We start from the raw sequence: 13,857 nt of genomic DNA, 5'->3' as shown, positions 1-13,857 counted from the left end.
TACAAAAACGACTCGGAGGACACTCCTATGCACCTCGGATACTGTGCTCAGGAAATGCTGAAGGCAGGCCTCTACCATTGTATCAACTACGTTTCAAATCCAGATTTACACGTCGAGGATGAAACAGTTGATCTGGAAGGTCTTCAGATGACTGTTGACTATGGCAAGGTCTCCTGTCTCCTTCATAAGCTGGTTTTGGGACAGCAGACTGAGTTGGAGATTCTCAAAGCGGATCGAGACGATGTGTATGCACGTCTTGATGAGTTAATAGAGCTGACTAAGAGCCTTAAGGGAGAGACCAACGAAGTTGGTTGATCGAGCCCTTTCAGGGCTCTCTCCCCTGAGGGATCTTCGATCCTCTCCCCCACCATCGTGAAGTCGCTCCGGGCGGGGCGTTAGCCCGCGCCAAAAAAAAGTTGCTTCAATGACTTCATAGTGCAAAGGTCTTGACCGATCGCTTCTTTTTTTATAGGCCCATACGCCTGATCCGCTAGTATCACTGTGCTTCTCCCACTGTTCACCAGAGGCATCAGTTTGTGTTGAGACAGTCTTTTTCGAGTATGGCTTAGAATCAGTCGCCCACACTGTCGGACGATTACGCGAAGGAACCTCCTTAACGAGGAGATCCTTCATGATGAATTTGAGCTCTGTTAGATTATGATCAGCATTTAGATTATAGAGCCCTCCGCTCTTGGAAATATTTCGTGGGTCGAGTACTAACATAGCTATAACCTTGTTAGGGTCGCAGACTTTGACTTCGTCTAAGCTCTGCTCTTATAGTAGTCGCGTGATAATCGATTTGAATTCAGAATCAGAAATCAATCGATTGCTGTACATATCCACACATACTACCTTGAGTTACTTTAGAATCGATGGATTTGTATTGCCAAGCATCCGTTCTCCCTTGAGCTGATCGTATTCCATCCGAAGCGACTCGAGCGGGTCCTCAAGATGCTGATCAAAGTTGTATTGAAGATGGGTCATCTCAAGTATCTCTTTGAATAGCTTCTTATCATCAACAGATAGATGATCATACTTCTCCTGACTGATATCGTTTCTAAATACCAGATCCTTTATCATGGTCTGTAGAGAATCACTGATCTCACGCATCGGACCAACCTTTCTGCGATTTGGCTGAACGATGGTCAGCGTCCTCTTGTCAAGATCTGGCAATCTGATAAATTTAGAATCAAGCTTGCGATAAACATATGCTGATGGAGTCGCTTTGCCTTGAATGTCATTCAGGTTGTAAGTCCTACCTTTACGCTCAACACCTTCCAATGGCACGACACCTGCCCCTTGTAGTCCGCGACCTTTCAGCCCATTTGCCCGTTCAACCTTAGCAAGTGCTGAAGCTGACATTAACGTATCATTATCGCCCATTTGATCATTTTCTCGCTGCTGCTGATGCTTGGATTGGTAAGCACGAAATTTGATTGAATATGCTGTTTTGGTAGCTTTTACCGCTGCCCGTAACGCTCTTACTGCGTCTTTATCAGCCTTTGATTCCGACTTCTTAGAATCGTGTATATTCTTCTCCAAGCGGCTTTGAGCTTCTCCGTATTCTTGAAAAGCAGATTCTGCGTCATCGTGTAGCTCTTGAAGGGTCTCATCGCCATAAGCTTCATATCCAAGTGGTGTTTTGATATCAGCAGCGTTGCTGAAGATGGCTTCTCGAAGCAACTTTAGATTATCATTGAGGTTTTTTCCTATATTTCGATTTCCGGTATCATCAACATAATTCCCACAGCCTTCTAGCTCAGTTAGTAAGGATTGGAATGTGTCCATCCATCGAATATTTCTCATCAAATGCGACATTGCGTCGCCTTTCACAGGCTTGTGCTGAGCGTTTCTAAAATATAGGGGTTTGTTATGAGTTGGCTCACCAAGGTAGTAAGTCGGGTGGATCTTCGAACCTTTATCCGAATTAACAATCGGACGTAATCTTACTATTATCTTCACTTGATTATCATTCACTTGATTATCAGCAAGCTTCCTGTAATAATCCGTGAGCATGGTTTTAGCTTCAAGTTCTGGGATAGCAAGTTCTTTGTCCATGTATTCATCTTTACCGGTTTTAACACCGGGTCGTTCATCGATGAGATCATCTGCTAATTCATAAGGTTTAGCAAATTTCTCGTTAGCCATCTCAGTATTTGATACTAAGCTAAGTCTTTTCTCCTTGACAATGGTCAAGAATCGTTCGAGCGTAGCAGACCAATTTACAATTTTTTGCACAGCGGGGTGATGCTTGTTAGAATCTATACCAAACACGAAGATCCTAAAATGGCTGTCAATCCATAGATATCCACCCAAATACACCTTACCATCTCTAAGAATAGGAGTTATGCGTTTTTGTAGGTTGTTAGCCTCTAACATAGCTTTATTCTCATGATAAACCATGTCAGCTTGGAGTTAGCCTCATCATCATCGAGTTTTGTCCATGTCGATTTATTTAAATATTTTAATGTAAGCCGTGGATCTTTTAGCGCTTTATCGAGATCTTCAATATCATCTTCGTCCCTTCTCTTTCTATCTGATCGCGGTTGTGGAGGCCGACGTTGTTGGCCGATCGAACGCTCTTCGAGCGTTCTCTTATCTTCAGCGCGCATGGCACCAAGTTCATCAATCGAATTGCTTTCACCATCGTAGAGAATATCACGTATTTTAGCCTCGGTAGCGACCCAATCGATTGAGCCATAACTTTTAAATTTTTTGCCACTCTTTACCGATCGAAGAGATCCATTTCCCCGAATGACACGTTTTCTATCGTCTTTACCATCCTTCTTAACTGGGTTGATTCCAATGGTCGCCCAGTTAGGATTAGCTTTGTAGAATGCTTTAATCCAATCTCTTGATGCAACTTGATCATCATGATCTCGAATGACAGCGGTTTCTGAGGTCTCGATCCATGCATCAGCGGTATCAGGTTTAACACCGGCCGATCTATCCATCACATCTGATTTAGCTGTAGACCCCATATGTGCTATAGATGGTTTAGCAACTGCTTCAGCGTCAGCCATCTCTGGTCTGGCAGTAGTTTCAGCATCAACCATAATAGGCACTTTGAGTGGATCAGTATTGATTCCAACCGATGATAACTCAGGTATTTTCTGGGAGGATTTTAGTGAATCATCTTGATTTTCAGTTGCTACTGAAGGCTTTTTAAATCACCATCTCCAGCTTGATCATTCGAGTCCTGAGTGGCCCGCTTGTCAAGTGAGATGGTTTTGCCTGCGTCCGATGCCCATGATGCTTCCGCGTACATCTGTAGAGCTGCATATTTCTGTCTGACACGGAGCTTCGTCAGCTCGAGTAGATCGATAGGCTTTTGCTCGCGTTGAGCAAGGGATGTAAATGATGGAAACATGTCGAATGCTATTAGATTGAAAATCGAAGGGTCGCAGACCTGAAATTGAAATCTCTAAGCTCTGCTCTATATGTGGCAACCGATATTATCTATAAAATCGCTTCTTATATTCGATAGTTTCAGGTACTTCGTCTGGAGTGTCCCAAAGTCGCATTGTGAATTTATGAACAATTGTGTTGCGCTTCTCGAGTAGCCTTATATAAGCTTCTTGACATTCATCGATTGGTAGCCCAAAGATGTCCTCGACTTCGACTTGATAAACGGGATCGCAGCATAGGTAGCGGTATGGGCGTGTTGAGTCTAACTGCTGAAGTCGATACTCGATGTAGTCAAGGCGGTTGATATCACTGAGCATCGTATTCATTTTATTGAGTTTCTCTGCGTAGAAACGCATCCTCTGATGCATTTTCTTGAGTTCCTTCTTATACATTTGGATCTTGTAATCTTTCGAGTGTTGAGTACAGAATCCACAAGCGATAGGCTCGCTTGAGCATGGTTTATTGGAAAGGGTGATCGCGATGCAAGGCATGTTGAACTTATGTATACATATAGTATAGTTAAGAAAATTATGGATATTGAGTATATTGACTACGATCCGCTGTCCGCTTACATATATGATAATAGCAAGGTCGTTGAAGAGGCTGAGGAGGTTAGTAAGCATAAGTCTAAGAAAAAAAATAGATCAGAGGATTATTGAGATGCCTAAGCCAATGCCAGCATGCTTGCCTGATCTAGCTTCGATAACCTTGTGAAATAAGTTTGTTCCAATTTACTTCTTCGATTCTTATTGATCAATCTCAGATTGTCTTGACTCTCCCAGGTAGGTTCATCATATCCCTTCCACTTGACTAAGTACTTGAGCTTGCCAGATGGCATTTTTTTATGCTTCAATAGTCGCTCAGCTTCATAGATTTGTCCGTTTTCGAATGATGCGTCAGTAGGTTTTGAATTGAATAGTTTGATATCGTTGGGACTCTTATAGAGGGTATGTCCATTTTTGGATCGAATCTGAACACGATATCCATCGATACCAACGATCTCATAGATGGTATTGCTCCATCGAGCGTTTTCCTTATCAAATACACCTTTAGATAGACGATAGAGTACTGTAGATTTGATTGGTAGATTTCCTTCTACCTTTTCAATTAACGCACGATTATGATCAAGATCTTTTTCTATGGTTGAGCCTTTGGCTTGATTTGGGGTCATTTTGATAGAACTATGCCAAGTGTTATTATATCCACTTACAACGTCGCTAAGTAGTTTCTCAGTGATAGGCTGATTATTTTTAAGTAATCGCATCTTCAACGTTCGATTGAAACGTTCAATCTTACCCATTTTAGCGTGATCGCCAGCATCGTTATTGTAGTGTGTGATCTTTCGCCCTTTGAGGAATGCCTGAAGCTTACGATTGAGGAACTCCTTACCATTATCCGACGTTAATACATGAACCCTCTCTTCCTTAACAAATTGCTTGATTCCACCTAATACTGCGATTGCTCCTTTGTTTTTGAGGATCTTCGCGAAACCCAGTCGAGAGTTGATATTGATAGCTGCTAATATTGGAATCTTGTGCCAAAACGCAAGATCCATTTGCCATGAATTCGGGTCGTGAGAGGTGGTTCTAAAGTGGTCGTAGGTATCCTTCTGCGATACATGTCTTTGGATGTCGAGCTTGCCCTTATACCACTCCTCAACATCTTTTAAGCGGATAGATGAATCTCTTTCCTTAGCTTTCCTAAATAAGGCTTTTGCCGATATGAAACCAGTGGCTGGATCATAGTATAACCCCTCAAGTAGATCATCCATAGCTTTATATTATACGAGTTAAAAAAATGGCAAATGTTTCCCCTTAGATATTTAAAGGAACGGTAGAAATACCATCCGACAGTACTTGTCGCTTGTCGTAGTAGTAAGAAAGGGCTGTCTTTGTCTGAGAGTAGGTAATGATTGAATTAGTCTCTTTGCGAATGCGGAATCCAGTGTTATTTCCCTCGAAAGTGAATTGTTGTCCCTTGACAACGGCTTCAAAGTTGTCAGAGCATAGAACATTAGCATTCTTCGATTTTTGCACACCCTTAGCTGATAGCTTGATCTTCTCCTTACCAGTCTTATCATCGATTTGTCCACTCAGGTAGCAGATGTAGTTTTGGACGATAGACTGACCATAGCATTGCAACGAAATTCCTCCTTGAAAAGACCTGGCGTTCTTCGATCGAAAGCAGCATTCTCCTTGGTATCGTCTCTTGGGAACCATTCATACTTATGTTTGTTGAAATGGTCAAGAAGCTCAGGCTTGATGAGATTTGGGAAAGGATTATCATTACTAAAGGCAATATATCCACTATCGGTATCCATCTCCTGATACTGGAAGTCAAATCTATCGAAGTAAAAGTCAATGCAATCGTAGTAAAATTGTAGCATACGTAGCTTAGCTAACTGATATATGACAATAGAAATATGGATAGGATTGGTAAGCTTGATTCGTCGTTTATGCTTAACTAACTCAACAGTCCCATTGGAAAACTCCGTTCTTGATAGGTGTGTGAAATGCTCGATAGACTGCTTAATTTGCTTCTCATCATTCAAGAATTTAATTTCCTTGTGCTTGCTCATATCCATGCCAGAGCGACCGAAAGCGGCATTACCGACAAGCTTCATCATATCAGCAATCATAGCTTTGCTATCATCAACATCACCTTCTCGCCGTGCAGCAGACACCTGCTCCATGAATGACTTGAAGGGTCGATGACTGTGAGCCTTGATGAAGCTATACGTCTTAGTAATAACTAGTCCATGCTCCAGATACCACTTGAGAAGAGGTGTATAGATGAGGATTTGCTTGCCAAAGTAGCTCCCAATAAGCTTGCGCCCTGCTTTAGCCATGTTCTTACCTCGAGTCTGATTGTAGTCAAACATATGCTGACCAATGACTTCAGCTGTCGGCTCGATCTCAATATTTTTGAAAATGGGGGTCATCTCACTAAAATAGTATTTTAAGTGGTCTGGAGTTTCTGTATCGCATTCAAGAAAACCAAAAATCTTATCGTCTTTGATATCGTCAATGATCGTTTCGTAGGCGTCAATAGTAGTCAATCGTCCGCAAGGCATCTCATTGCCTAGACACCACATGTATAGAGCGTTAGCGTCGTATCCAATAACCTTCGTACACTTTTTACCACCAGGACCACGAAGTTTCGTCTCATTACGCTTTGCATAGCGATTGAAGATGATTGATGGTCCGCCGGCGATATTGGCCTTCATTTTGTAATAGATGTCTGACTCTTCCTTATCGATAGAGAATACCAATCGATTGGCATTGTAATCGAGTAGTTTCTTGTATCTGAAAGCCCTAGTATCCATGTCCTTGCGTGCGACGTTGCATTCAATGCAAGTAATCATGACATTGTCATCGATATGCCCGAGCTTATTATTGATACGATCAACTGAAACAATCTCTTCATTTAGCTTGCAATAGCATAGGGCACAGAGATACCTCTGCTTCTTCATTAGCTTAGCGATGTGATCTTTCGTCATATCGAATTCACGTTTAGCTTCCTTGTCTTGAGCGATATAGCCTTGGAAACGCTTCGCACGGAAGACGAATGATTCAGCCGGCTTCTTAGGCGGAAATTTGAGCTCACTCATTGTAGTCTGATACATGACCTTTTCGCTCAACCCTGGCAGAGAGACACCATCACAGAACATATCCAAATCGAAACGCTTGAATAGCTCACGATGCTTTTCGATTGCCATCACGAATGGGGCAACGTCGAGGTTGTTATACCAGATGAGAAGGTCCTTGATGGTCTTCATTCCATAATGCCTCCAAACGAACTGTAGGCGGGCATAGTCCTTATCCTTGATATTGATCTTGCGCAATTTGCTGTAGAAAGCTGATTTAGGTGGAAGCTCAGTCTCATTGAGAACATCATAACTGGTGATGTATTCGTATGGGAAAACACCTTTAGTCATACCACAGACACAACGAATGCTATCAACACATTTACAGCCACCGAGATAAGTTGTGAGATACTTATCAAGAGATGTTCCTGCTGGAACACAGTTGATGATATCGAGAAACTTATAATCGTCAGTCGATATGGCCATGTAGCCACCATTTTGATGACCTTATCGATACGGCCTAAGACTTCAAACAAATCGGTTTTGATCATATTGATATCATAGCTCCCACTGTTGAAACCGAGAACTGGAACTTTCTTAAGAATACCCAATAGATGCTTAGCTTTCTTATTGATGAAGCAGTCGCAGGAACAATCAACGAATTCGGCCAAATTCGAAAACATTCCGGGTTTGATCCAACGGTGCAGATCCTTACTGAAGAATGTGTCGGTAAGTTCTTCGCCTGGAATCATAGTCATGCCAAGCGAATCCATTAGAGTGATAATCAGTTTCTCATACTTGCTGACGTTGTAAGCAAATATTTTGTCCCTAACCACTTTGATGTAGCACATCATATCAATAACAAGCTGCTTCGGGTCAGAATTGACAAAGCACTTAACCTCCCGTGTCAAGCTGTCGCAAACGCTTGCTGAAACAGGAACGTGTTCATTGAAGAATTGAGTTTTAGCTTCCATATCGAAGTCTTGAGGTGCTAAAATGGCTTCAAGATCGAATACGATGAAATGATCAATGTAATGATCTACATTCTTCACGTTATAAGACTTCAGAATCGATTTAATGGTGTTAGCGTTAGGTTGATAGATCTTAGGAGCCTTAACAAATAATCCGATATTGATCTTATCACACTTACACTTGCTGTGCTCCCTCAATCTGATGCAGTTATCAAACGTCATCTTACAATCGGGACAAACATATCGAGACTGGACCTTGTATGGGCTTGTAATATAGTGTGCGTGATTAGCGTGAGATAAGATATTGATCGTATCTTCGAACTTACCGTCAGTAGGGCGAAAGTTCTCGACAGCTCCTGTCTCTTCATCGCATGTATACACATTAATGTTGAGATTGAAGCACTTCTCAAGGTTATCAAACTCAAGGAGGTCGATAGGCTTAAAGTTCTTATAGAGACTGAGAGAGTATTCAAAACCCTTGAACTCACAGTATTTCTTGTAGGCAGCTTTGACCTGGGTCTGAATTTTTCTTGAGTCCTTCTTATCCGAGAAATGATATGCAAGGCAATGGAATACGCACTTGTTGTTAGTCTTCGTGAAATTAACGATATATTTATGTTTCTTAATGAATTCAGGTACGAGAGCATCGCTGTCTCCAAGAGCATGATCGCGGTAATCGATTTGAATCAGAAAGCCCGAGATAGCTTTGAGCTTGACACCTGACTTCGGATATTTAAGTCCGTCGGCTAGCTCACGGGTTCTAATATCCGAAACAATTTTTCGAGCATCAGCACGGCTATTGACGGTGAATGGCCTGTCATACACCGCCGTGTTAGCAATGTTTGGATAGAAGTAAAATTCTTCATCATTGACTGGGTCATAAAGCGTATAACCCAGTGCGATGTTGATCTTATAGGCCTTAGGCTGATTTAGAAGCACGTTTTCGAGTTTATCATAGAATTCAATCGTTGGGATGTATTCATTGAAGTGTCTCTCACCATATTTCTCCTTCTTGAAAATGTATTGCGTGTCGAGTTTGTAGTCGGGTGAAAGTTGTTTCGTGAGCTCATCGATCGAGACATTGTATTGCTTGGCAATGAGCTTCATATTCTTGGGTAGGCTTGGTTTTCCAATGAAAACCATTCTACCAGTGCGTCCACGCACCTTCAAACGGTAAGAGGTTCCCCATTTGATGGGCTTAATATTGAGTCGGCGTAGTCCTTTGAGTTCGTATCCAAACATAGCTATATATGGGTGGCTATATTTCGTCGCGTAAAAATGTCTTTATATTAGTTTGATCTTCGCTTAAGATAGACCTTTATATCTGATTGATGACAAAAAAATGAAACTAATTAATTCGATTCCTTGGTTTCGATTGCTGTTTGCGCTTCTTTGAGTGCTCAACGCCTCTCACGACGTCGAGCATTGATTTTGTCTTTGTTAGCAGTATCATATTCCTTCTGCTTGGCGACGCGAGCTTCCTTATTCTTTTGATATGAGCACCTCATATTCTCTTTGAGGCGATCCTTATTAGCCTGGTAGAATTCCGGAGTATAAGTCATTGTATCTATATATTATTGAATACTTTATATCAGGTTCGATGAAAAAATATATTTTCTTAGTTTTCATAAAAATATTTTCTTTTGAAACCATTTGTTCTAATAAGGTCTTTGTCGAAACCACCCAGATCTTTACCAGTTCCAATCCATGATCTAATAGTTTTAGGTTCAGGCATCAGCTTAGACCAAGCTTGGTGCTTGGGAAATAAGCAGTGATGAGAATAGTTCCAACGCTTAATTTCTTTACCACAGGGACATAGCATCTCAACTTCAGGCTCCGTATCAAATATGGCTTGCATCATCTCCTCAGCTTTATCGATATCCATCACTGCTTCTGGATACTTGTCAATGGTATGCCGTGAGCAACGATCTTTTGTTTTCGCTTTAGAACATTGACGTCCATTTTTCATAATGAGGTTGCACATGGTTATGGTTGCTTGGATCGTTGGATCGTATGATATGATTACTTATATCTTTATATTTTATCTATCAGGATGGATCGTTCTTTATATTTGAAAAACTGGCAGTCATTTGTGCATTAGCTGAAACAATATTTAGAAGTATTGTAGCGTCTGAAAAATAAGAGAATGCTCCTTTGCATCAGAAGGTATCGAGAGGTCTTGCCCATTTTTTGACTACTTTTGGTATTCGACGGTTATATTACCTGTAGGTGGTAATATATTCGTTGAAAAAAAACGGGCGGTCATTTGTGGTCCGGAATTACTACTTCCATAAGTAGATAGACAAGTCAGACTGAGCCCCGGTTATTGTTGAGTTCGATTGGTATGGGGTTCTTCTTCCTCAACCGTAGCTCGGAGCTATGAAGACCTGTTCCTACGGCATGCACGGAGTGTTGTGAACTTGTACACTGCGAAAGCAGCCATCGTGATTTTGAGAGATCGCCGTTGAGCACAGTTCGGACCAGACTCCAACGACGCCCACTCGCTTACCCGGCAAAAAGGGTGAAAGGACAATAAAAAGTCGCTTCAAAGCTAGAAGTGTGCAAAAAAAACTTGTGGCTGATTTACAGACCTGTTGTTATTATGCTTCGCAATGCGTTTGTCGTTTTCACCTAGTGATTTGCCCGAGTTATAATACATGTATCTGGCGCCCGATAAAAACAGATGGCCATTAACTCGACCAAGTTATTTTCACCAGCCTCGATGTCGATATCGATTTACGCTATCTGTGGTCGAATTGCCGATCCAAAAACGCAATTCGGGCCGATTTATTTAAATCGCGATGGCTGTGTACAGATTATAATGCCGTGCTTTATATAAATAAAATATGCAATTGGACACTTACATCTGGACACTTGACGAGTGGTCGGCAGATCGCGCTGCCGATCTGTCGAAGCACCGCAGTTTCCGAAAACCTTCATCGTGCACAAGTGCAGCATACACTCTCTCGACTACTGTTGACGAGCTGTTTTGCTTATGCATGTGTATGGAATCTGTATACCGTATGTTAGCGATATATTTTGGCCTAACGTGCGAACATTGCAACGTTGGTACAAGTTGTTTTGACCGATGGTGTGGTTGATGAAGGAGATCGAACTAACCGCTCGTCGCGTTGGCCGAGTGCCGTGGTTACCCGTGTTCGAAAGTACGTGAAAGCCCACCCTACATTTATTTAGAGGATCTACAGCAGTTCATACGAAACGCTTTTCCTAAGTAAAATGGTAGCGTAGTATCAACATGTGGTCTTACGTGGCGGGGAGCTGCTTGCGCCACAGAGAAGCGGAAAGCCCAGTGATGCAGGAGCCGCTCGTGCACTCACAGACGAAGCTGACGAGCCGTTAAACACGTCCAATAGAGCCGTACCGGAGTAGCAGTTGCCGGCAACGTTACTTCGGTGTCCTGAGAACCAACGATGCGCTCGTTATGTTAAGTAGGAAGAGGTGGTGCGACTTACCTACGCCTGGAGGTCGATTTACTACCGTCTCGCATTTTTATGTCTTCGAATTATTTTATCTCAGAGATCGATCTAAGCCCTAAATCCGAGCGACAAAATATCTGCAAACCACAATAAGACAAACTTCTTAAGTAGATGATAATATCATCTTAAGTAGAATATCATATTAAGTAGATGATATTATCATCTACTTAAGTAGTTTGTCTTATTGTGGTTTGCAGATATTTTGTCGCTCGGATTTAGGGCACTCCAGCACTCATATTATGAGTGCTGGAGTGATTCCCGTAGCGTTTTGGTCGGAACAAATCCCAAATTTGGTAAGAAATATACCAGAAAAGGGCCGTCCATCAGTCTGGAAGCTACCGGTAATCAAAAATCTGGGGGTCCGCCAAATTTTATTCCCGTACGTTCTCGGGATTTCTAATCGAGAAATTCATATACCTCGGGCCTGTTCACAGTCTTGCAAACTTTTTCAAAGTAATTGAGGGTCGAAGAATATTCGGAAAATAAACAGATCGAATCCTGCAGCGCCAATATCGGTGTGCCGCCAACCTCGCGATTCTAAAGCCGTTATGCCTCGCCATCCTGGAAGCACAACACCCACGTCAGTATTCCACACACTTCTTGCTACAATATAAATCATCGTACCTCGACGTCGTTATCATGGACTCTACTACGACCCATGCGCTCACGCTTGACGAGTGGTTCGCTTCCATTTTGAGCACGTTTGAGCGAGTCGCTTCTTTCCCGTTTGGTGCCAGATGCGTGGTCCTTCTTGGTTGCTTCATGGTCGATCTCGTTGTCGTCCTTTTGTTCTTTCTTGATAATGTGTTCAGCATCTCCAGATTTAGGAGATGAAGAAGAGGACTGCCGAAGTGTTGACGCTGCAGTGTCCGTCGTCTCTTGACTCGCATCGTCGGCCACAACGCCAAGGACACCCTTGACCAGCGCCCCCGTACCGTTAACCGCCAAGTCCAAGTGATCAACGCTCGCCTTCATTGCCGCACGCATAGTCCTCCAGCAAACCATTTCATCCTTGTCTGGCCAGTACTCTTCTTCGATACCATTCTCGGGGTCCCATGCTTCCTTGAAGCGCTCCGTGTATGCTGTCAAAGGAACCTCGGAGGCTAGTGAAACATAACGCAAAACATGTCAGTTACGTGGTTTGCCGACACATAAGTAGTAAAGAACTCAGGCCTACCTCTTTCTTTGCCCTTGATCTTTTCCAAGATTTGCGATGGCTTCGAGCTCTCTGACAGAATCTGCTCCAGCAGAGGAGAGGTAAGCTGCCGACGAGCCCGCTTCACCATCTGTTTAGGAGCAGACGATGCCTCCTTGTCTGCCACAGGCGGATACTTCTCGTATCCAGGACACTTCTCCTGCTTCCACTTGACCCAATTGCGCTCGCGCTCGAGAACGTAGGAAACCATATCGTTGAACCCTTCGCCATCCGACGGCGTTTGCTTTAGCAGTGCAACTACACGCTCAGTCAGGTCAGCAAACTTGGCTTTCGGGGTTGTGCTTCCTGCTGGAGGTTTAGCTCTCGCCAGGTCGTTGAACAGGATGAGGAATTGAGTCAGCATGCACTCCATGAAAATATCAGGTACAACTGCAATACAAGAACAAACGCTTTGTTAGTACTCTTCCAGAGGTCATCCGGAGAGAACGCATTGCCCTCAAAAGCGGCGAGTACTACATTCAATTCCGTGAACTGCATTGAGCACAACCAATAAGTTAATTGAAGGGTTCACATCGTCAGTACAACAATTTCAACCATCACACAAACTTCTCCCAGTTTTCCTTGGCCATTTGATGCTCACGGAAGAAACTCTGCAGATCCCAGAACGTGCGATAGAGGTTGTAGTCGATCGGGCCGACATCCGCACTAGGATCATTGTCAATCTGCACATTAAAAAGACGGCAGCGTAAAGTATCAGGCTGGGCACACCGTTACGCATTACGCGAAGCATGTACTCACGTCAAGGCCAGGTAAAATCTCCGAAGCCTTGGCGGCGTCAGTAGCTTCGGCCAAGTCGAACGCATCTTCATCTTCAAACACAGTGACGTTGGTCACGTTTGCCTTGCCCGTCAGATTAACTGCCGAGCGCTCGGACAGGGCGAACGTGAACGACAAGAAGACCAGGATCTTGCCGCAGAAGACACTGTTGTGGGTCTTCGACAGTCGACGCAGCAGCGCGTTGCACATCCGCAGCAGACACAGCGATGCCTTGGTGGTACGGCCCTTCTCCGCGATGAAATCCGGCTGTCACGACCAAGATACACTCGTCAGCCACGAACCAAAGGAGGAAGCGGGTCTCGAGCAGACTACCCACCGTCGTGAGCTTGTCCTTGCGGGACTCAGCAGCTCCACACCTTCTCGCAGGTGCTAATGGTCTGCCCTCCATCCAGGTCCTCCAGG

The 13,857-nt window shown here is 43.3% G+C and overlaps 1 protein-coding gene across 1 annotated transcript; it reads right to left on the bottom strand.

Annotated features, from left to right (window-relative positions):
* Positions 1 to 12,008: 12,008 nt before the first annotated feature.
* On the bottom strand, positions 12,009 to 13,843 carry IUM83_19935 (THO complex subunit; the record flags this gene model as incomplete). The annotated part of the gene is made up of 6 exons (XM_067945005.1): positions 12,009 to 12,023; positions 12,087 to 12,565; positions 12,640 to 13,047; positions 13,259 to 13,340; positions 13,417 to 13,701; positions 13,772 to 13,843. 6 exons carry the CDS (start codon positions 13,841 to 13,843, stop codon positions 12,009 to 12,011), a joined length of 1,341 nt encoding a protein of 446 aa, XP_067785504.1.
* Between the last annotated feature and the right edge of the window lie 14 nt (positions 13,844 to 13,857).

Source organism: Phytophthora cinnamomi, assembly GCF_018691715.1.
Source record: "Phytophthora cinnamomi strain GKB4 chromosome Unknown Contig79, whole genome shotgun sequence".
Lineage (NCBI taxonomy): Eukaryota > Oomycota > Peronosporomycetes > Peronosporales > Peronosporaceae > Phytophthora > Phytophthora cinnamomi.
Note: the sequence above shows the minus strand (reverse complement) of the source record. Positions and strands in the feature narration are given on the sequence as shown.